The 27,241-nt window shown below is 30.5% G+C and overlaps 3 protein-coding genes across 3 annotated transcripts; 1 reads left to right on the top strand and 2 right to left on the bottom strand.

Annotated features, from left to right (window-relative positions):
- Positions 1-1,008: 1,008 nt before the first annotated feature.
- Positions 1,009-2,918, bottom strand: LOC114168835 (BOI-related E3 ubiquitin-protein ligase 1-like). The gene is made up of 4 exons (XM_028053800.2): positions 2,596-2,918; positions 2,407-2,495; positions 2,015-2,304; positions 1,009-1,914 (listed from the first exon to the last, which is right to left on the bottom strand). Exons 1-4 carry the CDS (start codon positions 2,643-2,645, stop codon positions 1,417-1,419), a joined length of 927 nt encoding a protein of 308 aa, XP_027909601.1. The 5' UTR covers positions 2,646-2,918; the 3' UTR covers positions 1,009-1,416.
- A 15,178-nt stretch (positions 2,919-18,096) lies between these two features.
- On the top strand, positions 18,097-20,676 carry LOC114170091 (beta-amylase 3, chloroplastic-like). Its single transcript, XM_028055577.2, has 4 exons — positions 18,097-18,686; positions 18,905-19,115; positions 19,335-19,445; positions 19,609-20,676. The coding sequence occupies exons 1-4, from the start codon at positions 18,133-18,135 to the stop codon at positions 20,398-20,400; spliced, it is 1,668 nt and encodes a 555-aa protein (XP_027911378.2). The 5' UTR covers positions 18,097-18,132; the 3' UTR covers positions 20,401-20,676.
- A 2,375-nt stretch (positions 20,677-23,051) lies between these two features.
- On the bottom strand, positions 23,052-24,983 carry LOC114167115 (putative serine/threonine-protein kinase PBL19). The gene is made up of 4 exons (XM_028052078.2): positions 24,497-24,983; positions 23,979-24,239; positions 23,750-23,872; positions 23,052-23,638 (listed from the first exon to the last, which is right to left on the bottom strand). The coding sequence occupies exons 1-4, from the start codon at positions 24,830-24,832 to the stop codon at positions 23,222-23,224; spliced, it is 1,137 nt and encodes a 378-aa protein (XP_027907879.1). The 5' UTR covers positions 24,833-24,983; the 3' UTR covers positions 23,052-23,221.
- Positions 24,984-27,241: the final 2,258 nt, after the last annotated feature.

Raw genomic sequence — 27,241 nt, forward strand, 5'->3', positions numbered from 1 at the left:
TGTAAGAACCAAATCTTAAAATATCACGTCTCTTACTCTATCAGTTCTGCCATTTCCTTTTCATGTTCAACTTTTCCAATTTATTTTTTGGCTAATATGCAACGAAGAGATATTTCATGCAATTATTGTACTATTGAGGAAATGAAAAATATAAATTTAAAAAAGTTGGATGTTATTTCACTGATTAAAACTAAAAAAAAAAAGTTTTATCCCGATTAATTAACTTTTGATCTTAACCAATTACAGAGTGAGAAAGTACATACAAATTACATGCACTGTGAGGGTAAAACTTCTTTATACAATACCAAGAAACAATGCCAGAAAAAAAAAATGCATTTAAAGTTAAGAAAAATGGTTGGCAGAGATCATGACAAGAAAGTGGTCGTATCGAATCGTATCCCATGTGGCGATTCAAGATTTCAGGGTGGTTGTGCAGGAGAAAGTGGAAGAGAAAGTGGAAGAGTTGAAATAAAAATAGTTTTCGTAAAACAATGTGTTTTGAAGAAAAAAAAAAGTGATTTAGTTTTGAAAATGAAAATATCTATGTATAAAGAAATTAAACATGAACTATAAATTGAAAGATGAAAAATGAAAAATCCATAGGTTTAAAGTGAGAAAAAGATATTTAATGTGCACTGCACTCTTTCCACCCGACAATGGAGTCCATGAAATGTGGACAGCCATTTGAGTCCATTCAGAAATCAATTCGTTCCCTTCCCACAACCAGAAAACCATATCCCATAATTCAATTCAATTTTTGTGCCCTTGTAATGTAGTGCTTGGAACCTGAAACTGTTCTTCACTCTTCAAATGAAACCAAATTTCAAATTATCACAACTCAACGCTCCCCCAGAAAAAAAAAAAAGAAAAAAATTCTAGTGCAATTAGTTAGCATCATATTCGTGTCATGGATGCCAAATTAACGAAGCTTTTTCTAATTATGGAAGATTCTGACATTTAAATGGAGACAACAACACATAGACACTCTGAATTTGGAAAGGCATCACATTAAAGTATTTATCCAATAAAAGTATTTACTGGATTGTATTTATAAAAAATAATAATAATAATAACCATGTGGCCATCCAAGTACATCACCTACGCAATTATAAATTTACTGTGCTCCAATGAAGAAATATAAAATTCAAGGAGGGTTAAGAATTTATAAAAAAACAAAAATGAGTCGCCCAACCTTCTCAATTCTCTTCTCAGTGATGTACAACAACAAAGAAAGAAAAAAAAAAATCCCCCTTGGATTCATTAAAAAGATAAACACTAGTGAGAGAAAATAAATAAATAAATAAAAACATTTGATTTTTTTTTCTTATTATTATTATTATTACTATTATTGTTTAATGCGATACTGATTTGGGTGTGTTTAGTTGCGAAGGAGAGGCATGTGAATGGGTACTAAGATTAAGAAAGATGGACTTGAACGGTTGAATTTTTAACGGTGAGGCAAACGGGACACGCCCGAAAATGTGTGTTGCACTGAGCGCAGATGCATAGGTGGCGACACGGCAAAACCACCACTGAAGCCACGCGTTTTGCGCACCCTCTGCATTTCGGACCAACTCGCTCCGGGTCAACACATGCTGACTCGGCATCCTCGGCCTCGCCCCCGGCGCACGACACCCCTCCCCCGCCATCCTCGCCGCTCATCATGGCCTGCTGCAGCTGCGCCTGCAACGATGCCGCAGTCGCTTCCTGCGCCTTCGCCTTCGCCTGCCAAAGCTGCGTCTCCACGCCAAGCTGCGCCGCGCGTGCCTCCAACTCCGCGTTGCGCCGCGTCGCTTTCTCCACCTCTACCTCCTTCTCCCTCAGCCGCCGCAACACCGATTCCTCCGCTGCCCTCAGCAGCGCCCGATAATGCCTCTTCCTCTTCTCCGTTAATGCCCGCCGCAATTGCTCGCCCTGCATCGCTACTTTTAAATTAACAATATCGATATACTAACCTTTTTTCAATCATAACACAACCTCCATTGTTAACAGTACAAGTGTTGTAAAAAGGTACCTGGAGTTGAAGGAATTGGTCGATTTGATCATGGTGTTGTTTGATTTGCAAGGTGAAAGCATCGGGTAAAAGAGATAGGAGAGAAGAGGAGTAACACCCATGCTGTTGTTGTTGTAATTGTTGGTCACCAAAGGATAAGCCGAGCCCTGTGGAGACTACATTTTGATTATGAAGTTGAGTGAGGTCTATGAACTGTGGAGATTGAGATTGAGATTGTGATTGTAAAGAGAATGAATTGACAAGGTTTGGCGCTGCTGTTGTTTCTCTTCCTCTCTTTCGAGAATTACTACCTGTTTCATGAATCATTGAAATTGGTGATTCTTCTACAATAGTCTAATAAGAACTACATGCACTCATGTTACACAGAAGAGAAGAAAAAGGAAAAAAACTACCTCCGTTGTTGAATAACATAGGAGATTGATTATGATGATCAAGGAGTTCCCCTGCCATAGAATAGTCATATGGTTCTTTTCCGGTTTTGCTGTTGCAAGTTGCAAGTTGCAAATACATGAATATTGATAATAGTAATGAGAAAGAAGGTGGATGGATGAAAAAATTGAAATGGAAAAGAAGATGCAAACCTGCAGTTTAGAAAGAGTACATTGGAGGGATATTGAGCTTGCACAGCCATGGTGTTTGAGAGAATGCGAAGGTGAAGAATTAATGGGACAAGAAATGCAGAGGTGAGAGAGAGAGAGAGAGAAAGGAGAAGGCAATAATAATGAGAAGCACAGAACAAGAATGAAAGAAATAAAGATGGGGAAGGCCTATAAGGCGGAGTGTTCAATAGAAGGGTGGACCAAAACCAACACCAAAACCAAAACCAAAACAAAAAATAAATAAAATAAATAAAATAAAATAGAAGAAATAAGATGAGAAGGAATCAAAAGATAATGGAAGAAACGGTGTCTCTTGAGAAAAGGGCCAGCAAAGGCAAGAGCAGAAGCAGCACCATTCTCATTCGAGTAGTGGTAGTAGAAAGAGGTGGGGAAGCGATAGATGCGTTTGAAGCGAATGAGTCCAACAAAGAAACACAGATAGAGAGAGAAAACAATAACACAATAACTTTCTCTTTTTTCTTTGCTTCCCTTCCTCGCCTTCAGTTTTATGTTTACTTGCCTTTCCTTCACACCTATTATTACTTTCCCAATGCCAAAATTATTTTTAATTTTAACATCACATCCCAAATTTAGTCCCTTTTTTTTCATTTCACAAAATCCTCATCAACAATAATTAATTAACCCTTCATCCCAATATTTACTAATAATAAGACCAGTAATAATAGTTCTGCAGGTTTCCGTCCTGCGATATTCTCTCTCACCTTTGCTTTCTTCACACCCTTCTACTTTCTTCACACAAAAACAAGTATATGCTTAAGTAAACTATTCATTACTCGTTTCATATTCATTTACAGAGGTGTCGGAACTTTTCGAAATATATGCCACACGCTCCTTCCAGACAACGTATCTCTCAATTTCAATTTCACTATTTATAGAACATGCTGTTACAGTTTTATGGATAATTACTTCTATATTTATTATTCTTTATATTATTAAACCACTAATTATCATATCTTTTAAGACATTTTTTTTATTTATCTATAAGATTTTTTACTTGATATTGATTCTAAGATTGCATCTCCATACAATGGTCGGAGAGGATTTAGTATTTATTGTTATGTTAATATTTTTTATAAAATATCAAATAACCACTAATTGCATTGCCTCTGGTTAATTATTAACAAGTTTTAAATAATACTGGATGCATAAAAATATAGCAGTAAAGCAATTGATTTTATGATTTGGATGTTCATGTATATTGTGTGAACCACAGAGAAATAACTTTAGTCTTGTAATTTTCTTTGATCAAATCACATTCTTCTCTGTAAGATTTTTTTGCTACATTCCAATAAAAAATAAATTTCTTCCTTGTCTTCAATTTACATCAAGATTCTCTTTATTTCTTATTCAACCAAAATACTTTTCGCTCATTAAATATATATAATTTTCATACGTGTCTCGTTAAATTGATATCACTCATTTAAATATAAATAATAAATATGAAGTTCATATTAAATTTTATGTGACTCGTGTAATAGAAAAATTGATTTAAAAGACTGAAAAAAATGAGTTGTTGAAATAAACATACTCGCTCCCTTACAATTCTTTTTTGTCTTAGAAATTGATCAACCTTTTAAAATATTATTAACTTGTTTCAATGTTAATTTTATTCCATCTTAAGAAGATTTCACGTAGGATGATTTCAAACATTCAAAACTACCATTTGAATCTGTCCCATCCTTTAAAGAAAAAACACTAATAAATTGCAATTAACGTTTATCATAGGTTCATAATAAACTAATTATATTCACTATTGATATGTTTGTTAGCATTAAAATTAAATTAAAAAAATGAAAAATAATCATAAAAAGAAAACTAATATTCATATTTATAAATGGAGAAATGGAGGTATTTTTTTTAATGTATTTTAAATTGAAAGCAAGATACGTTGAAAAAGAGATGGTAAAATAGGTACGTGAAAATTAATGAGGTTGTCAGCATAGAAAATGGAGAGGGTCGGTGATGTTATAATTTATGTGGCAACAATGTATGTGTTAATAGGTACAGTGGTTGGGTTTCCCTTTGGATGATGATAATGTTATTGGCAGCCACAACAAGCTCTGTGCCTTCCATTTTCGATCATGATAATGGCAATGCCACAGAGAACGTGCTGCGGTGTCCACACACAAATAGACAACTATAGTAGAAGATGAAGAAGAAGAAAAAAGCAAATGAAAAAGCACTTCTGTGAACTGTTACAGAAAAAAAAAAAAAACATTTAAATTTTTATTTCTCTCTATCATTTTAGCTTTTCAAATTTTACTTAAATTTAAGAAATACCCCACGACGTTTGACAGCGTATGGTACTACGGTGGTTATGGTTTTATTGTGTGTGTCTAGTCAAAGGTTGCTGGTTAGAAAATAATAAATGAAATTTGATGGCTCTGTAATTTTGGTAATATAATTATATTGAGCGTCCACAGGCCCGGAGGCAGAGAAGGTTTTTGTTGAAGACGGTGAGTGAGGATATATAATATAAATGCAAAGAGATAAGCATGTGGAGAAAGATTGAAAATCTAAAATTGATTGTGTGGAGTTTTCAATGTCTCTTGGTGAAGAAACAAATTATGTGATGCATAGAAAGTAGGAACATGATTCAGGGCGAAGACGCACAAGAGAAAACGACTTCTACTGCTATAAGGAAAGGATTATTATTATTAGCAGCATGACTATGATGCCAACCCAACCATTTATTTCACTGCTACACACTAGGCTGCTCCATCTTCTGAATTCTCATGGGCTTGGTTTTGGTGTGGTTGTACCTAGCTAGCTAGCAACCATATATACTTAAATATTATATATAGAGGACCAAATTACAATATATACTTAAAAGATAATCATGATTTTATAAATAATTATTAAAGATCGGATTATAAATTTAACTCAACCTTACAAAATTAATTTGAAAGATGTGTGAGTGAGACTAGATACTAATGGATAATCTGACAATTAGTGAAATTATATATCCAACAAATAATAGTTATGATACCTACATACAAATCTCGTTAGAATAAATTTTAACTATAATTCTGATACCATGTTAAAAATGGTAAAACTTCTAACAAATAATGGCTCTGATACCAAAGCACAAATCTCGCTAAGATAAACTTTAACTATGACTCTGATAGTGTTAAAAATTGAACTTTAAGCTTAATTCAACTTTACAAAACTGACTTGTAAGATAAGGTTTACATTCAAGTATGAAATTGACTTATCTCTGATCAACGTGGAACTTCCAACGATAACGTTGTAATATTAAATTAAAATCTCCGATTTATAAATACTATTACTTAAATAAAAATACTTTGATATTTAAAGTTTAGATTACAAGTATTAGTTTTAAGAAAAGAAAAGAAATAGGTATGTTTAAAGACATTGAAGAAGACATATTGAAGCATTAATATTTGTTGGTAAAGATAATGATAATTAAGGAAATAATAAGTAGGTTTGATAATTATGTTGATGATTGGTTTATATGGGGACCAGTGGAAAGATGAGAAGGAGAATCCATAATGAAAAAAAAAAAAGGCATGGCAATGTGATGGGCTGGCATTGTTTGGAATGACTGTGGTGATAATTGGCATTATACTGAGTTTGGATGCAAACAAGGGAAGCTGCTATTGCCTTTCATACCAAACCAAACCAAACCAATATCTTCTTTTTATTTTGTCCCTTTCCAACTCATCTTATTCAACTTTTATTCTTCATTTTCAAAAACACTACAAACATCTCTGCCAAACTTTCCCATTCTTATTTTAAGTAGGTGCTATTTTCAAGGCACTTCAACATTTCCATCATCATATCATATATGTACATAAAACAAAACACCCATGGTTTATATCCTCTCCACTAATTCATTGAGCACAAAAGTTAACATGGATTAATATTAGTTTTAGAAAATTAAAATAAGTGTCTTTTGCACAAGATTTGGATAAAAAAAAAATAGTATGCCTAATACACGTGATAAATGTTTTAAAATTCATAACCAATAAGTAAATACATTTTATTGTTTAAGAAATAAGTTTAATTAACGTTTTTTTTTTACTTCATAATATTTAACCTTTTGTTAATCGGATGCTATGATTGTTATCTTGTTTTGTCATAATGCAAAAAAAAATATGTTTAATATAAAACTAATGAAAATATATGTTTTGCATACGTGTTTGTTTTTTATAATGATAAAAAAATAAAAAATAATAATGATAAAAATAAAAATAAATATTTTTTTTAATTTAACTATAGATAGTTTTTATTTATTTTTTAGATAATTTTTATTTAATTAATTTAGAAAATGGTTAAATTTGAAAAAAGGTCATTTAAAAAGTAAAATTGGAAAAAAATATATATATACATAAAAAAGAAGAAATCACTTTGTATAATAATATAGGACGAGTGACTTTTATTACTTTTGTTAAAAATACATGTTGGATAGTAAAAACACATCAATAGTAATAATGAGACAATCTTTTGATTGTTATAGATGAGCATGTGGAAGTCATCGTAAAATCATAATTGTTATAAATATATTTTCAATAAAAATAATAAAAGTCATTCATCATTTTATTATAATTATATTGTTATTTTTATATTAACCATAAAATTATTTAATGTTACTTAACATGTAAAAGAAAATAAAAAGATGATAGAAAATATTATAATTATGTCATCATTTGAAAAAATATAAAAATTAAAAATTTTTAGTACCTAGTAGGAACTTTTCTTTAAGAAAGACTTGATTAAAATCCTATATTTATTATCAACTTAAAACTTAATTAAGCCTAATATATAGGGTTAAATATGTTTTTGGTCCCTTAACTTTTAGTGAATTTTGGAATTAGTTCATTTTGAAACTTTGGACCAATTTAGTCCTTAATCTTTCGGAATACGTGGATTTAGTCCTTTTAATCAAATTTTGTTAGGTTTATTTGATGTTTCGTACACATGTTAGGATTCTATTTCATTTGTTTATACTATTTGACACATTTTTGCTTTAATGTTAAGTCAAATACTATTGTGAAACGTGCTTGAAATGTCAAATAAACTTAACAAAATTGGATTAAAAGGACTAAATCCACGTATTTTAAAAGATGAAGGACTAAATTGGTTCAAAGTTTCAAAATGGACTAATTCCAAAATTCACTGAAAGTTAAGGGACCAAAAACATATTTAACCCTAATATATATTATAAATATATATTGTAGTCAAAATTATTAATAAATGAATATATTTAATAATAAATTATATATATATATATATAATTTGTTTTTTGACTTTTCATGATTTTTTTAATATTTTCAATTGAAAAATTAAATTTTGATATGGTGAAAAGATCAGAGATTAAAGAAACAAATTCTAGAAACACTTGTATTAACGCGTTGTTGGAAGACAACTCTTTGGAACATATCCTTCAATATAACTGTATTAATTCACTTAAATTTATCTATTGAGACTACAAAGAGTTTCAAGACTTGGTCCAAAGTTTCATAATCTTTTAATATATTTTTTTCAATAATTATGATTTATAATGTGACTTATTACTTACTTGCAATAAAATAAATAATACACATTTAAAGTTTTTCACACGTTTATTCAATTCTACGTATTAGACTTTTCCCTCCCCAACACAACTTAAAACATGCATGTTCTCTTGCTTTCAGACGCAAATATCTTTAATTTTTATGAACCTAAAACCCTAGAATTCACAACAAAATAAATTATTTCTACGTATTCATAGAGTGTTTACAATATCACGGAGAATGTTATTTTTATATTATTGCAAGGTAAATGAGGTTGGATTAATTAATATAAGATCTTTAATCTTTATATTACTTGTTGATCTTTAAGGTTTTTGTAGAAAAACTTGAAAATGAGGGCAGAGTTTAAAGTTTCTTCTACATATTTTGACATGAACATAAAAGATGTTATTCATATTCTAAACGTGCGTCGTATTTTTTGTATATTTAGTCCTTGTAATTTCTACGTCTATTTTTGTGCTTTTTTATTTGTTGACTATTTTTATTGTAACGTCTCATTTAATTATTAAACAAAATTAAAGGAAATGTCACGCGATAAAAATATAGTAGCATAGTCTTGGGGTCCTTAACACAACTCCTACAACCTGGGTACACCACGATGTCAACATAAACCAGATACAATTCTAACAGAGAATGTAGAGTAGGAAAGCATAAAATGATATAGGGGTCGTAGTCCTAAAGAAATCGTGAATAAAATAACTCTGGCCCAGATGGCTAAGCAGCGGACTCGCCATTCTCTTGTTGACCACGAGAACTTCGCCCATCTGCTCCCATCAATCAAATTGATGATCATCGCAAGAAGAACAGCCACATACAATACAACCATGCAACAAAACGGGTAAGCTAGAGTCAATACATATTCATCATATAGTCAAATACATTATCATCATCCCATATACATATAACAACCAAGCACGTTATGACTCTTCATTCAATACACTACGACTCGACTCGACTCATCTGGATATGTATAACCTGGTCGGATTCAGCAGATGCTTGCACTTGTGGTGGATACCTCTGCTCACCCCCGAGCTGCTCATCTCCAAGCTATGTGTTACAAGTGTTACAATGAATCAAATTTCCCTCACCACAAGGTTAGCCCTTAATGAATTTCAGGCCTCCTGCTACTCTCACCACAGGAGTCAGTCCACTCTAAGTGAGACTAACGGGCTCCTTAGGGTGTCAGGATGCAACCTTAACTTGAATCCTTACCTAGTTATACAAATGGGGCACCACCATGGACACTCACTAACAAGGGCCATGGAATTACGTCCCGACCACTGAAGCGCGACCCTGGAGGTCCCACCTAGAGACCCCAAGGAATTTACACGCTGACACGGACCAACATTCATAACTCAACAATAAGAGAATATTAAATCATATTTACAATTCCATATCAATCCCTGAGATTAATTCCTCATACGCATCATGTTTCAAATTCATACCTCTGATCATCACCACCCCATGAGTCTAGGGCCTCATCTCATATTAATACCATGTTCCTTTAGTTCCACACCACTCATTCATTTCACATGCCAAGTTCCCACAATACCCATTATTCATCATTTATGAATCATGTCATGCATATATATCAATTCGTTAGGCATATAACCATACATATGTACATGTATTTCATCATGGCAGTCATACCCAAGCAATTCCAATCATAAGAGAGCAAGCACACAACCAACCATCACATTGTCTCGCCCATTCCCTCGCTCAGGCCGAAGGGTCTCGCTCAGGCAAGACGTGCTCGCTCAGGCGAGTCCCCTTCGCCTAGGCAAGGGCTCGAAAAGGGAAGCAGGAGCACATGCGGGATCTCGCTTAGGCGAGACCCCTCTCGCCTGGGCGAGATGCTCGCTCGCTCAAAACGTCGAGCTCCCTGTTCATCTCGCCTAGGCGAGCCTAGGCGAGACTGACTCGCTTAGGCGAGATTAACAGGTCTCGCCACTGGTTTATCTGGAACAACCATGTTTTTCAAATCAACCAAGCATACAGAGTGTTCCCACGCATCAAATCCAAAGATTAAACCATACAAGCAGCAACCAACTCAAACACAGACCAAAACGACTGGAAACTAGAAACCCTAACTTCCCATACCTGGAGGAAGGGTTAACGGAAGCCTTGGCAGCACGATAGCTACCACTACTGTCCCGAGAACGACTAAAGAGCTGGAAAACAGTGGAGGAACAGAACCAAGGAGAATTTAATACGAAGCCCTAACTGGACATAATGCCAATGGAAAAAAAACATACAAGCTAGAAGGGGCACTTACGCGGAGTAGGAACTGGGTTTGAGCTAGCTCGAAGAGGACCTTAGGGCAAACCCTAGCAGAGCGTTCTGTGAGGGGGAAAGGAGAGTGACGGTTGTTGGATCTTCTGCAAGAGTGCAAAGTGAGGATTAAGACATCCTGAAAGGGTTTTATCAATTGGGTCAACCCTAGGCCCAAACATAAGAATGCAACCCTTAACTTTAGGGCAGAAATGGCCAACCAACTTTGATGGGCCTTACACTTATATATGTTGGCTATGTTACAAAAATGTTTCATTCCAAAAATAAAGTGTTTGGAAGATATTTAATTCAAAATCTTTAGCATACTATAATGAGTTACGGTAAGAAAACATATAATAATAAGTCTTATTAAATTTTTCTATCATTAAAATTATGAATCGATTTAGCAACAAAGATGAATAACTCTGACATGCAAGACTTTTTTTAATATAACTCAGTACTATATGTTTAGAAAAATATGATTAAACTATATGTTAGTTTTAGTCCATAATTCCTTAATTTTATAACGTGTTCATGGTGTTAAAAATTATATTTTGTATTCACAAACAAATTAACTCAATTTTATTTTATATTTTTATGGGGTAAATAGAAATTCAAATAATTAATATGTACAACTTTTAGAGAAATCAAATCCTATCTGTATTGAAAGATTTCTTTCCAATGATGAAAATATTTATGATTAATAATTTAAAATAATTGTCATTGAGGTACAAAAAAGAAATTATTCGTTAATCACTAATCCTTGGTGTTGTGTAATGTGCAGCTATTAATGAGATAAAATCTTTAGATGGAGTTCTAGATAACAAGAAAAATGAATTTAATAATAGCAGTCAAAAAGTTATTTTCTAATTTTGTTCCACCTTTTAAAATTATTTTTTTAATTTAATAAAAAGTTTAGGGGTGGCAAAATGGGTCAATCTGGCCCGACCAGTCAAAACTGGGCTGGACCGGGCTAGCCTACCACCGATAAACGGGTTGGATATTGTTGTCTGTCCTGTCTTAGGATGGACTGATGGACCATAGGTTGGACCGCCTTTTTTTTAATTTTTTAATTTTTAATTTTTAATTTTTGTTTATAAATTAATTATATATATATATATATATAAATTTATTTATATAATTAAAAAATATTATTTTTTAATTTTAAACATAAAAAAAAAACGAGTTGACAAACCAGAACAGACTGACCCTTGATCTGCTAAACTGACGGACTAAATGGACCAGATTACATAGGATTGACGAACTAGATATACATATGCTAATATTTTTTTTTCGGGCACATGCTGGAAAATATATAAAAGAAAAACATATTTTTTATTATTTTGTACTCTCGTGAAATTTCACATAAAAATATATTATAATTTTATACTCTTGTGAAATTTGACATACAAAAAAATTATAAAATGTTATATAAATAGACTATAGAATAGAAAAATAAAAAACGAATTATTAAAATATATTTGTAAAAAGAACATATTTTGGCAACTTTTGGTATTGGAATAATTCCATTTCCCAAACAAACCATAACTTATTGGCTAGCTGGCTCGTTCCAGCCTCCAACACGTAACATGAAAAGGTATAAATATTGGCGTCATTTTGTTTTGTTCCAACTACTCTTTTTCCAACCTTAGAATGTGAAAACCCCATTACAATTTTCTTGTCGGTGTTCCATGGATAAGGATTAAGCAAAGGCTTTTGCTTCTAATTTTCTATCTTTGCATGCATTTTCTTTTCTCTTCCTTATTCGTCTTTTCTATGCTACACTTCCATTCCAATTTCAACTACTTATGTTATGAGTCTGATACTTATCAAATTTAGATCATTATTTAATTAAAATGCATCACTTGTCAAATTTAATTTATTATTTAATTGAAATATATCGCGTGTCAAAATTCAAATGGATTACAAAATAGTTGATGATATGAATTTTGATAAGTAAAATATCTTGATTTTAATCTGAGACACTTTTAAGGTATAATGTCAATTTAATAGAATGGGTCATTAAGTATTTTTAGAGATAAAAAATACCACACAAGTTAAAAATTTAACAAATCTCATGTAGATACGAATTTTGAAGCTATCAAAATTCACCATTCTTTAATTATCTCAGTTTTTATTCACTCTCTACTATAATTAAAATTTTTAAATCTTTTTGTTTTTATTTTACCTATCACTTTTAAAGTGTAAGATAAAATTAATCATTCTTCCCAATTATGTTCTTGTTTCCTACATAATTTTATAAGTTTGAAGTAACTTAAACATTTATCAAAAAAAGTTAAAAACAGATGATATTTATTTATTATAAAATACAAACGAACAAAAAAAATTAAAAATAAGCTTAATAACTACTCTATAAAAAATGAAAAAAATCATCATGTTCCTTGCTTTTAACTAAAAGAAAAACTTAAAATAGAAAATAACAATATAGTATTATAATAACAATATTAAAGTTTCTATGTGTTATTAAAAATAACGCAACGTCTCACCCCAAAAAGTAAAAAAAAAAACAATAATATAAAGTTAATTATTTAATGTAAGAGTGTAAGGGAAGGAGGATATGCATTAAAATTGAGTCTAAACAACATATTCCTTTATTAATAACTTTATTATAAGTGTGATCAACATTAATGTATCATTTTCTTTTCATCTTTTATTTTCTTCATCACATTTATCAATTTCATAATACAGTGGTCAACTTATGCCAGCACAGAGCTTGGTTATGTTCGGGGCATCATGTACCTGAAACTTTTTAAGACATTATTCATAATTATTTATTTATTATTTTTAGGTTTAATTAGTCGGATCATACTCACTTTTATTTAGATGTGTCAATTTGGTATCAATTTTTAAAAATGTGTTAATTTAGTCCAAATTTTTAAAAAAGTGTCTTAATCATGTCTTTTCAGACAAAGATGACTAAAATCGTTAACTTAATTATGACTTTTACCACTAAATTTTAATATAAATATCAATACTTAATTATGTAAGTCATTTTAAATATTAATACCGTTAACGATGTTAATAATTTTTTGCTAAAAATTACCTAATTGAGATATTTTTTCAAAAGTCGAAACTCAATTGACACCTCTTTAAAAGCAGATACAAAACTGAAACATCTAAATGAAAATGGATAGCCTCCAATTAATTAACCTTATTTTTATTATTATTTCAGGTCACTAACGAGTGAACCAAAACTACTTAATTTAAAAAATTATAAGATAAAACCTGTGCAGCCAAATAAATGAACCACAATTATAGATTGAAGGTTATCAATAAAAGGAAAATATAGTTAAGTCTGCTAAATACTATTCGATGCTACATATATACGAAATAATTAAACTTTTGTATTATTTTTCATTAATCTATTTATGACAACAAAAAAATGTGATATTGGTAAGTGGGGAAGGCTGATAAAGGTTGCACCAAACCCACACAAAAAATCCACTATTGAACGTGTGCGCAACTATATAAAAATTTTTCGTTTGGTAAACTTCCATCATAGGTCATAATATGTTGAAAACAATGAGTGTATTCATAAGTGCATTTACAATTAATATTGATTTTAACATTTTAAAAATATTAAAAATTATAATGTATTAATGTTAGTGTATTTTGAATATTTAACGTAAGACAACACCAACAAAACTAAATAGAAAACCTAAACTTATTTACGGTTCTACTACTAAAAAAAGGAAGTATTCATTTTCATCTGCTTTAGACTCGATGGAAATAATGATAATATAAAAAAAGTATTGTTTAAATTTTTTCTATCAACATATTTAAGACATAAGCAAATATCTAAACATAAGCAACGTTGCATTTTACCTAACATAATTCACCACCTACCCTTTGATGAGATTTGCGTGCAAACTCACGTGATACATGGCATTTGACACGCACATGTAACTATTGAATATTGATTAATATTTTGCTTAACTTTATTAAGAGGACCATAGCTTGGAAAAAAAAAATTGATCATATGAATAGTTGTCCAAACAATAATATTAAGTGCTTATTTATGTATGATGACGTAGATTAATGAATGACATGACATAAAGAAGGCGCAACAGATGTAATGAATGACGTATACACAAAATATTTCAAAAAGAGAAATCAAACCTTCTTATTGGAATGATAAGATCAATGAATTACATTTAAATACTAACATCGATTACGTAATTAATGTCATTTAGTTATTATTTTCCTCTTTCGTGTCCCTTTTATATATGTATAAAAGATACCATGAATATATAAATTAGAAAAGTTAAATATATTTTTTTCGGTAAAAATTAATATTAGTTTCTTTTTTTTAATTTTAATTTTAATTTAATTTTTTAATTTTATAAATGTGTAATTTTTTTAACCAAATTTTTTTAAATTTTTTTAATTTTTAAATAAATTTTTTAATTAACATTAAAATAAAAAAAATGTAAGCAATTTAAACAATTATGATATTATATAAAATAATATCAATTTTATTAATTTATCAATTTATCAAACACATATATTTGAAATGTTAATTAAATTTATAAAATTTGATTAAAATGATTACATTTAAGTTTTTTTAAAATTAAAATTAAATTTGATAAAAATTTTAAAAATGGATAAGACTAAAAATATATTTAATCAAAATAAAATAATATATTAAAGTTTAGGAGGGGTGTAGGGAGCAAATATCTACTTGCGGTAGACAATCAGTCCGTCCATTGTATATGATTCAATTTTGCATGGCTATTTCTTGGACATTTCTTTCTGCACCCCCATAATACATCCCATAAATTTGAAAAGTTCCAAATTGACTTTATAGTTTAGGATTTTCAATTTAAATTCCATCTTATTGTGTAGTCTAGAGACATTGCCGATTATATAATCTAAAATATCAAACATTAGTATTATGTATTTTGTAATATTCAATCTAAAATATAAAAAATATATAATTTATATATTCAAAAATACAAAATAAAAAATACGTTTTAAACTATATAACTAGTAATATAATTTTGTATTTTGAATTGTATATTTCATACTAAAAAATAAAAAATACATTTTGAAATATATTTTTCAATTAGATGAATTTCTAATAAAGACAATTGAAGAAAGGATTTGTTGGCTTTGACCATGTTCGTGAGAGAAATTACAAGGTATACATTAATTGAGTTAAAATACTTTTTTATATTATTAACTAATATTTTATACTAAAAATTTCCATTTAATAATTTAGTTGACCCAATCTAATGTTGCTCGTCAATTTGTTGAGATAGTACAAATACTTTTCAATGCTATCTTCCAATCAAACAAACAAACATAATTAATTAATGGTATAAATACACATTTGGTACCCAAACTTTTTCGGAAAGTTCAATTTGGTACCCGAACTTTAGGAATGTTCAATTTGGTACCCTAATTTTCTAAAGAGATTCAATTTGGTCCTCTCTTGTTAAGTTGGAGTTAACACCGTGTCCATACAGGACACGTGTCAAGCCATGAAATTTTTATTTTTTATTTAATTTTTTTTTTAAAAAAAAATATTTTTTTTTCAAAAAATTTAAAAACTGCCACGTGTCAGTTTATCATCGTGCCACGTGGCAGCTTACAATCATGACACGTGGCAGTGTAATAATTGTTTTCAATTTAGTACCCCAATTTAAATTTTTGGTTCAATTTAGTACCCCGATTTTTTAAAATCATCCAATTTCGTCATCTTCCATTTGAGACCAAATTAGTAAATAAACTTAATTACAACCTATATATACATGTTACAATAACTTTTTCTAATATATACATCAAATCATTTCACCTAAATACTTAAATTATTTTATTTTTTACATTTTAACCTTTGTAATTTTTTACACATGAAATTTTTTACACTTGTCATGATTAAAATAATTTGAATATTTAGGTGTAGTGATTTGATGTATAAATTCAAAACAGTTATTTTAACATGTTTATATAAGTTATAATTAAGCTTATTTACTAATTTGGTCTCAAATAGGAAAGGACGAAATTGGATCATTTTAAAAAATTTGGGTACTAAATTTAACCAAAAATTTAAATTAGGGTACTAAATTGAAAATAACTATTACACCGGCACATGTCATGATTGTAAGCTGCCACGTGGCACGATGATAAACTGACACGTGGCAGTTTTTAATTTTTTTTTAAAAAAAAATTTAATGGCTTGACACGTGTCCTGTACGGACACGGTGTTAACTCCAACTTAACGGAGAGGACCAAATTGAATCTCTTTAGAAAATTGGGATACCATAATAAATATTCCTAAAGTTCGGGTACCAAATTGAACTTTCCGAAAAAGTTTGGGTACAAAATGTGTATTTATATCTTAATTAATTATTTTTTGTTTTGTTAACTTGGAAAATAGAAAGGGCTTGGTGTGAAAAGTTGAACAATGTAGTTTTTAGAATCGAGTTGTGCAAAATCTAGCAGAAGGAAGACTCATGAGAGCAAAGACTTTCCCCAAACCACACATTTACCTTTCCACAATGGACCTTCACCCTTTCTTATCTTGTTCCAATAAAATAAGAACCAAGAGAATATTCAAATTATTATATATAAAAAATAACATTTGAATTATTCTATAAGAAAGAGATATTTTCATACACTAATTTTCACCACAAACCAGAAAAATCCTAAATCTACAGAAAACCCCTTATTTATTGAAATTAGTACGCTCACCCTTTAAGCAATATACGGTTAAGTATTAAAATGGTTAGTTTTCTAAAATTGGATAAAAATGAAGAAATTTAAAAAAAAAATTATGCAAATATATAAGTTATGGTCAGATGATAACATGACTCCCATTTATTGAATGTCTATCGAAACATGTATTTTTCGATTAGATAAAGGAAAATGATTTTTTGACTACTCAATTTTGACAACTTTCTCTCACAACCTTGTCATCATTTAAGTAGTTTTTCATTTCACCTTTTTCTCATTCTCAATATTTCAAAATCACTTAGAAGATGACACCTTGTGTTGAAAAAAAAAAGTTGTCAAAATTTAATAGTCAAAATATCATTATCTTTAGATAAAATAACACCTATCAAACAAATGTGAGATGTATATTTATGATACAAGATAATTTTTACTATCGTATTAAGAAAATATATTAAAGTTGGATCAATTTAAGTTATGTGTCTGAAAAGTATAAGGATAGAAATAACAGTATTATTGCTTTTGTAGTTTTGGATCTCTAAGCATAAATATTTACTATATTCATATTGTTACTTAAATTACATTGGTATTTAACATATACTTAACAAAAAAAAATCATTGTTTCAGGTCATATATCGATGTATGATTTTTGTAAGTAAGTTTATATTTGATTTTAGTACCTCATTTATATACAAATATGGTTATTGCTTTCCTTATCTATTTCTTTATTTATATTTATACCATTGGTTTTATTTTACTTCTACCAGGCAAATCACGTTTAAATCTTTCCCTAAGCAGAATTTGGTTGGATAAGAATAGAAGAGGTGGGAACACGTAAGCACGTGCCATACACGGCCAAGTAAGTGTTGATTTTTTGCACTTTTCCACTTTTCGATATGGGACCTACCAACGCTTTCTTTGATACATAAGTAAACCACCTTAACACTGCAACCAATCCTATATTATTTTCTTCCTTTCTATCAAACACAGACACACAAAAATGGCTCTAACACTTCGTTCTTCGGTTTCCCTCGTCAACCAGAAAGAAACCAGACTCCAAAATCCCAAAGAAGACGTTTCCACAAAAGTTTCTTACCTTGCAAAACCAAAACCAAACCAATCTTTCCGTCTCCGAACCAAGAGTTCCATGCAACATACACATGTCACACGAGACAGCAACAGCAACAACTTCAACGCCGAAGTTACGATGAAAAACGAGAAAAGAGAGAAGCTTCACGCGCCGTTGGTTGGTCACAGTCATAATGATTCAATGAGAGTGCCGGTGTTTGTGATGCTGCCACTGGACACTGTAACAATGGGGGGGAATTTGAATAAACCGAGAGCGATGAATGCTAGTTTGATGGCTTTGAAGAGTGCAGGAGTGGAAGGAGTGATGGTGGATGCTTGGTGGGGTTTGGTGGAAAAAGAGGAACCCTTGAAGTATAATTGGGAGGGGTATGCTGAACTCGTGCAAATGGTTCAAAGACATGGCTTGAAGCTTCAGGTTGTCATGTCTTTCCATCAATGTGGTGGAAATGTCGGAGACTCCTGCAGGTATCATACGCTACTCGTTAAAACTACTGGTCCTGTATTTAGATTTGGTGATAACAGAGAAAGGGGTGATAAATTGTTGTGACATTGATTTTTGTTCAAGAGAGTTCGTGAAATTTGTTGTATACAACGTAAAAGTTATTAACGTTGTTTTGTACTTCTAATAATGAAAGGGCAAATGAAAAGATGATTAATTTTGATTTTTGATTCTAATTATGTAGTATTCCTCTTCCTTCGTGGGTGCTGGAAGAAATGAGCAAGAACCCTGAACTGGTTTACACAGACAAATCAGGGAGGAGGAATCCTGAATACATATCCTTGGGCTGTGATTCAATGCCTGTTCTGCGGGGAAGGACACCAATTCAAGTGTACTCTGATTACATGAGGAGCTTCCGTGACAAATTCAGACACTATTTGGGCAGTGTTATCATTGTAAGCACCACACACATTTCTGCTTCAATTTTGGGGCTAATTTGTTGTCAGAGTATGAAAGAAACATGGCTAAATGTAACTAAAATTAGTTCTTTACTCACCCTTAAATTTTCAACCATATTCATAAATTTAGAAGACTAGTTTGAAGGGGATGCAGGGAAAGTAGGAAATGAGGAATTTGTTTGAGATATGAAGTCCTGAGAGTAAATTGATTTGCAGGAAATTCAAGTGGGGATGGGTCCTTGTGGGGAGCTAAGATATCCATCTTATCCTGAAAGCAATGGAACATGGAGATTTCCTGGCATTGGAGAATTCCAGTGCTACGACAAGGTGAAGAATCATTTCCACTGTTACATAACAATTAGACTCCTAAATCTATGGCTTTGTGATAACAATGACATCTCAAATGTGACAAAGTGCAAAATATCTAGAAACGAATTTCCCTCTTTTTCTTGTTGGCTTTACTAAAATGACTTGTTTGTTTGTGATGCAGTATATGAGAGCTTCCTTGGAAGCATCAGCTGAGGCCATTGGGAAGAAACATTGGGGAAGAAGTGGACCTCATGACTCAGGACAGTACAACAATTTTCCTGAGGAAACTGGATTTTTCAGCAGGGAAGGAACATGGAACTCAGAATATGGAAAATTCTTCCTTGATTGGTACTCCACCAAACTCGTTGAACATGGTGAGAGAATCCTTGTATCAGCCAAAGGCATATTCAAGTCGTGTGGGGTGAAATTATCTGCGAAAGTTGCTGGAATTCATTGGCACTACAAGGCAAGGTCACATGCAGCAGAACTAACTGCAGGCTACTACAACACTCGGTTTCGTGATGGGTACCTACCAATAGCACAAATGCTGGCAAAGCATGGTGCAGTGTTGAACTTCACCTGCATGGAAATGAGGGACAAAGAGCAACCCGAACATGGTAGTTGCTCCCCAGAGGGGTTGGTTCATCAAGTGAAGATGGCAACCAGAAGAGCAGGAGCAGAACTTGCTGGGGAGAATGCTCTTGAGAGATATGATGCAGGTGCGTTTTCTCAAGTTCTGGCAACAAGTGACTCTGGTTCTGGATTGTCTGCATTTACTTTTCTGAGAATGAACAAGAAGTTGTTTGAGGGAGACAATTGGAGGCGCTTTGTGGAGTTTGTGAAAAACATGTCCGAGGGTGGTAGGAGACAAAGCCTTCCACATTCTGATTCCTGCGGCACTCGTCTTTACGTTGGACACATCGCAGGATTTAAGAAGCAGCAAGAACAGGCTCAAGATGTTGCTCTCGTTTGAACACATGTAGTTAAATTCAAAGCATCATGGTTTTTTATAGAAGTGAAAACGGGGAAAAGGATGTAGAATTATGATGGGTATACGCAAGGAAAATGGCATATATTATAGCCAAATTCCTTAGATTTTTAGTGAAATGTTGTTTTACTTCATTCCAAAAAACCAGAAGTGTTGTGCGGATAATTCCGACAAACCCATCTTATGTAGTTCGTTTGTTCCACTCTTCTAAATATGTTCAAACTTTTGAATAAGAGAAAGGAAAACCTTGTTCCGGTGGCATTTCAGCATTCAGTTCCTAGCACTAATCTTTAAGCAAGAACATCTTTTAGCACTCGGTAACCTCTTCCTTCATGGGAAAAAAAGTCCAAATTGTAGAGGTCTGAAAAAAGGAAAACAAAACAAGCAATAAAATATTAAAAAATCATTTAAAATTGTTGATATGTGAAATTAAATTTTTAAGTTTGGAAATCTATTACTTATAGAAAAGGTGTTAACGTATTAAGATGGTTATCAATAATTAATTAAGAATATTATTTATATTTTTAAAATATTTGTCTCATCTTAAAATAAATAAAATATTAATTTAAATAAATATTAATATACTTTATTATTTAAAAAAATTAAATATCACTATTATTACTACTATTATTATTATTATTATTATTAGGTAAAGTCTGATACGAGAAAAAATAGCTTTTACAAATTTTCGTTATTTATTTTCTTAAAAAAAAGGAATTACCAAAGTTAATAAATTTTGAAAAACAAATTAATAAAGATGTACTTCTAGTTAATTAATTAATTTCTTCATGTATTTTTTTGGTCATTATTATTATTTTACTATTTTAAATTTGATAAATATGTTGATAACAAAAATATTAAAACAACAATATGTCAAAACTTTCAATTTTATAATTTAGAAGGACATTCAAATTAACTCATTCAGTATTTTTAAATTTTATTAAAATTTTAATTAAAACACATAATTAATTTTAACAGTTATTAAATATTTTTTATTTTGAGATTAAAATGATTGAATTTGATACATTTTTAATTTTAAAAGAAAGATAATAAGTTGTCACAACATGCACTCTTAAGTCTTTGAATTTAAGAAAAAACGCGTTCAATTAATTTATGATGTGTTTTTTTTTTTTATTATTGAATATTATGTTTTGAATATACTTTTTTTTATTCATTATTATTGTACATTTTTTTAGTCGAGAGAACAAATAAAAATAAATTGTGTCAACTTATATATTTAAAACTTATTATTAAGAGAACATAACAGTTAAATCATATTTTTTAGTGAATATATATAAAGTTAAAACATTTTTAGCTAATAATAGTGTCGATTTTCATAATTCAAAAATAATCTTTTTATACAAAGTAATAACTTTTAAACCATGTAATTCGACAAATAATATTAATTTTTTAATTACATAATCCAAAAAGTCAAAATTAATGTCTAAATTACTATTTTGAAGAGTGTATTGCAGTATATATTTGTTTTCTTAAAAGATCAAATTATACAACCTATAAACAGTGGCGGATCTTGACCAGCATGGTTGGGGGAGCCAAAATAATACATTCAAAATTTATACATTTAATTATTGGCATTAATACCGTAAAAATGAATACATAACTTAGTATAACAATAAACTACATCATTAGCGAGAATCAAACCACACTTAAAATCCAAAAGAATAATCAAACCACACTTAAAATCCAATTTTAAAAAACATAGAGTACAATCCATTTTCTTCTATGTTCATAAAATAAAAAATTAATATACAATAGACTCATTAAATAAATTATTAAACTAATATTTCACTATCAAGTGAGACAAAAGATAATTACCTTCTTCTTTATTTCTTTGAGAATAGAGGAGAATAACTAAGATATGAGAGCAAAAATAATATATCTTTTTCTCTTGAGAAACAAAAGAATATAGACATATAATGGAACCACAATTAAAATCTGATTATAAAAAACACATAATAAAATACTTTTTCTTCTATGTTCATAAAATAAAAAAATAATATAAAAGAGGTTCATTAAACCATTCGTAAAGAAAAATGGTAGGTGCCGTGTCAGGAGTATTTTGACAATTATTATTCATTAATTACAATTAGATATTTATTTTGACAAAAATTATTAAGATGAATGAAACTGTGACTTTAACGAAATTAAAAGTCAACTCATTAAATAAGTAAGCAATGTACATTAATTTTGTCTTCACTTCTATCTATTCACTTTAGAAGGGTAACAAATAAATTTAAATAATAGTATAGTTAATATCAGTGCTTATATTGAAATTTATATTATATTTCCTAATTGGGCTCAATTATTATTTTCTTTTAATTATTTGAAGTGTGTACTACTTAATAATTAAGGAAAATAATTTTAAAAATAAAAAATTTAGTAAGATAAACACAATTTTTGTGTTAGATTGAATAGAATGATCACGTCAAGGCTAACAATGATTGAGTTATTTTTGTTTTTTCTTCTCTGAAATCAAACCTCAGTTTATTCGTATACTGTTTGGGATTAAATCGCACTAACCAGACACTTCAGAATTTTGGAAATTGTTTCAAAGTTTTCCGACAATAATTCCATTGACACAACACATCACCCACCAATCTAACGAAGAAGAAACATTGACGTAATCAACTCCAAAATCACTTTTAATTAAGGCTTTGGCTTGACAAAACTACAATCTAAATCAGGAGAATGGTAATATACAATTAGAAACAGATTTTAAAGACAGATTCACTGATATTAAAGATCCCCTACTACTGCAGTTTTATAGAAACTCAATTTTTTTCATTTATTTAACCAATCTCGATGGTGTGGATTTAGAAGTGGTATTAGGTGAAGTGTTTTGGGTTTGTGAATCCTGCAATGCTTGCTTCAAGGTTTCCACTATCTGATTCATGGAGGGTCTTTCTTCAGGATTCTTCTTCAAGCAAGAATCTGCCAAATTTGCTAGTTTCCGAGCTGCAGCAAGAGAGTAATGGTTCTTGAGACGTGGGTCAATGATGGTGCTGAACCTGCTACTGTTAGCAGGGTAATGTTTAACCCATTCCACAAGCTTTTGTTCCCCTATTGGACGGTTTCTATTCAATGCTCGTCTCCCTGTGAGAATCTCATAAAGCACCACACCAAAACTCCAAATGTCACTCTGAACTTTCAGATGACCCGTTTGAACATACTCTGGTGCAGCATATCCCTGTGTCCCCACTACCTGATAAGTTTTCACAATCATCACTTTCGTTGTAAATCACACATAATCAACACTGGTTCTTGTTGTGTTTCACGTATACTAAAATTAAGGCAATTTAGTACTTCAACTTACCGCAGTAGATACATGAGTCTTATCACCTATTGGACCCTCTCTTGCGAGACCAAAATCTGAAAGTTTGGGATGAAATTCTTTGTCCAGTAACACATTTGAGGATTTGAAATCTCGGTAGATCACCTTCCGATACAAAACATTAAAACACGACCAGGTTATAATCGATTAAAACAACTACCTTAAAGGATAACCGATTACAAATGTGAAACATGTCTCAACTACAATGTACCTGAATCTCCAATCCGTTGTGGAGATAATACAATCCTTGAGCAGCACCGAGCATGATCTGCAATCTTGTCGGCCAAGGCAAAGGAGGTAGAGCAACACTGAAAAGGTGATCTTCCAGACTCCTGTTCGACATGAACTCATACACCAACAACCGTTGGATTCCTCTTTGACTGTCTATAGAACAGTATCCCAGAAGCTTAACCAGATTAGGATGGTTGGCAACGCTCAGAAATTGAACTTCTGCAAGCCATTCTTTATGCCCCTTTAATGTAAAAAAAAATAAGACAAACATGAGAAACCAAACCAAGTATATCTTTAAAGTAATAGTCAAGTGTTGACATAATTCAGAGACAGCATGACATAATTGACTGAGACTCTGTGAAACTCGTTTTCCATTGAAAGCAGTTCCTAACAGCCATGAAAAGAAGTTTTTTCTCGCATCAAAAATTAACTCGCCCATGATTAATACAAGTTTTCTCATTTAGTTTTTTCGGAATCTGAAGAAGGGTGTGTATATACCTGTAAGCCATGCGCGTTAAGTTTTTTTATTGCGACTACAATTGGAGCAGCTCCATCTTTAGGGTGAGGATTAATGGTTCCTCTGTATACTTTTCCAAACCCACCTTCTCCGATCTTCAGCATCCTATTGAAACCATTTGTTGCATCTACAAGCTCTTTTAAACTGAAAATTCTGAAACTCCGCTCCTTCTCCTTGAACAATTCTGTTATGCTCCTCGGCGATGGTACCGAGCTTGGGGACTTTGGTGCTCCATTCACAACCTGGCTTTTCTTCTTTCGTCCCTTTGGGAGTTCTGGGTGGGATTTTGATTTCTTTTTGAAGAAGAAACAGTTCATTTTCTAAACATCCAAGTTTCTATATTTCTCAGAAAAACAGAGTATAGAAAGACAGAGAGGGTTCAAGAGACAATGAAAACAAATGAAGCAAGTTATGTTTCAAAAATGCGAAAACTAATGAAATGGAAACGGGTTTGTTCCGTGTAGCGAAGGAAATTGAAGAATAAGAAACAGGGGAATTAAGAGGAAAACCGCGTGAAAATCCGCGTCTAATACAGAAAAACACAAGATTAACAGTTAAAAAGGAAATCTTTGATTTGATGATTATGTTATGGGACATCTTTAGTCCAATTCATGGTCAAAGTAAAATAAAGTTGATTGCAATTTTGTTTGGAGTATATTTTCAGTCAAATTTGTCAAAGATGAAGAGTGATGAAAAGAAAGAAACTTATGTTAAAGATGAATTATTAAATTTTCTAGTGAAAATATAGACACTACCCACTTGTTCGTCCATACTTTTTCCAATAACCAAAATAAAATTAAGAAAATTATACACCAACAAAGTTAAAACTCTTAAAACACACAAAAAAAATTAAAAAATCTTTTTGATTTGGTGATGATAAAGATGTGTGAATGAATGAATGAAACATTAGATTTTATCAACCAAAAAGTAGTTGTTCCTTTATTTTGATGAATCTTTGTAAAAAAACAACAATAAAAATAAAAGGCTTAGTAAAGCTACATCAATTCTGTTTATATGAAATTTGAGTGAAAGATAGGAATAGAAAATGAGTTTCATTAGTCTGAATTTAAAAAAAAAAAACTGCAAAAAAAAATAATCATAGTGATAAAGATTGAAGTGGAGACTATGTGAAGTGGATACACGTCTATAAAATATAATATAATAATAATTATTATTATTATTATTTTATAAGAAGAGTTGAATTGACTGCACTGAGACTTTCAAACTTGGAAGAGACTCTGGCGTCTTCAACAACCAGCAAATTTATAGAGAGAACGATAATAATCACTTTATCATTATGAACAAATGAAAAAAGAAGAAGAAGAAGAAGAGAGTGAGTGAGTATACATCTTTATTCGTTAAAGAAGAAACCACGCATTTTTTCGATCGATATTTTAATTCTTTTTTTATCTAATTTTAATTGAATACACATTCCATTTTAGACTAAAAATCACCCCATATTAACCACTACACCATAATAATATTATAATTTTATGTACAATTAAAAGAAATATATCATATAATAAAGTTTAGGTAGTTGAAAGTTGAAAATAAAATTCACACAAATGTAAAAAATTTAGTGATGAAGTATTAAAAAATACTTTAAATATTAGTCAAATAATCACTGTAAAATTACATTTGTTGCCACTCAACGCTGCGTTATCTAAAGATGACCATGCCGTGACTTAGTCTTGCAGACATGTTTGGAAACTAAGAACACGTTCAAACTATAAAGCAAGTGGCCGAAGAGGCGAGGCATTCACATTCATCACTTTCTTTTCTTTTCCTTTTCATAATAAACTATTTCTAATTCAAAAATAATATATTTATTAAAAAATAAATATTACCAACACGAAAGTTAGTCGATAATCATAACAATTTATCCGTAAAATAAATTTATTTATGATTTATTGATAATAAAAAATTTAGAAGTAAAATAATTGTCAATAAAATTTGTTGATAATTATAATTATCGATGATAAAAATAATTTTGATAAATATTCATTAATAATTTTGATTGATTTTTTAATAAATACTGATCTTCTTTTTCTTCTTACTTTGTCATTTTTTTCTCTTCCTCTTCCTCTTTTATTAATATTGTCACAACTAGTATTGTTGTTGTGGTCATTGTTATTTCTTCTTTCTCTCTTTGTCTTCACATTCTTCTTTTTTCATTTCATTTAATTTACAATAAAAATTTAGTTAAGTTTGACCATAAAATTAACAGCCATTTTATTAAAGGATTTAATCACAAAATTATTGACGAATTCTTTAAAATACAATTATCGAAAAATTTTAAAAAATTAATTTATAACGGATTTATCGATGAAGTTTTAAGAAGATCAATTATTAATCAATTAAAAAAATCATTACTAGATTATCAACTAATTTTATTGTGACATGGTTGAAGTTAGAACGAGAACTCTGACATTATTTTTTTACTAAATCTATCGACAAAAATGTGTGTATATTAAAAATTTTGAACTATCAAAAGACTTATTACCAAAAACTGTTTCAATCTTGAAATATTTGATATGAACTTAATTGGGATGTAAATTTATGAAATTTTAGAAGTTATATTATATTATAAAATATTACGGGTCATATAATTATAATATGAAATATTGTGAGTACTGAGAATTTTTAGGGATTGTGAAAATATGAGAGATATGGTAGATACTATGAGTGTTATTTTATTTTATTCATATTCTCTCTATATATAATAA

Source organism: Vigna unguiculata, chromosome 2 (assembly GCF_037176805.1).
Source record: "Vigna unguiculata cultivar grain cowpea cultivar isolate G323 ecotype 2 chromosome 2, ASM3717680v1, whole genome shotgun sequence".
In the NCBI taxonomy this organism is placed as follows: Eukaryota; Viridiplantae; Streptophyta; class Magnoliopsida; order Fabales; family Fabaceae; genus Vigna; species Vigna unguiculata.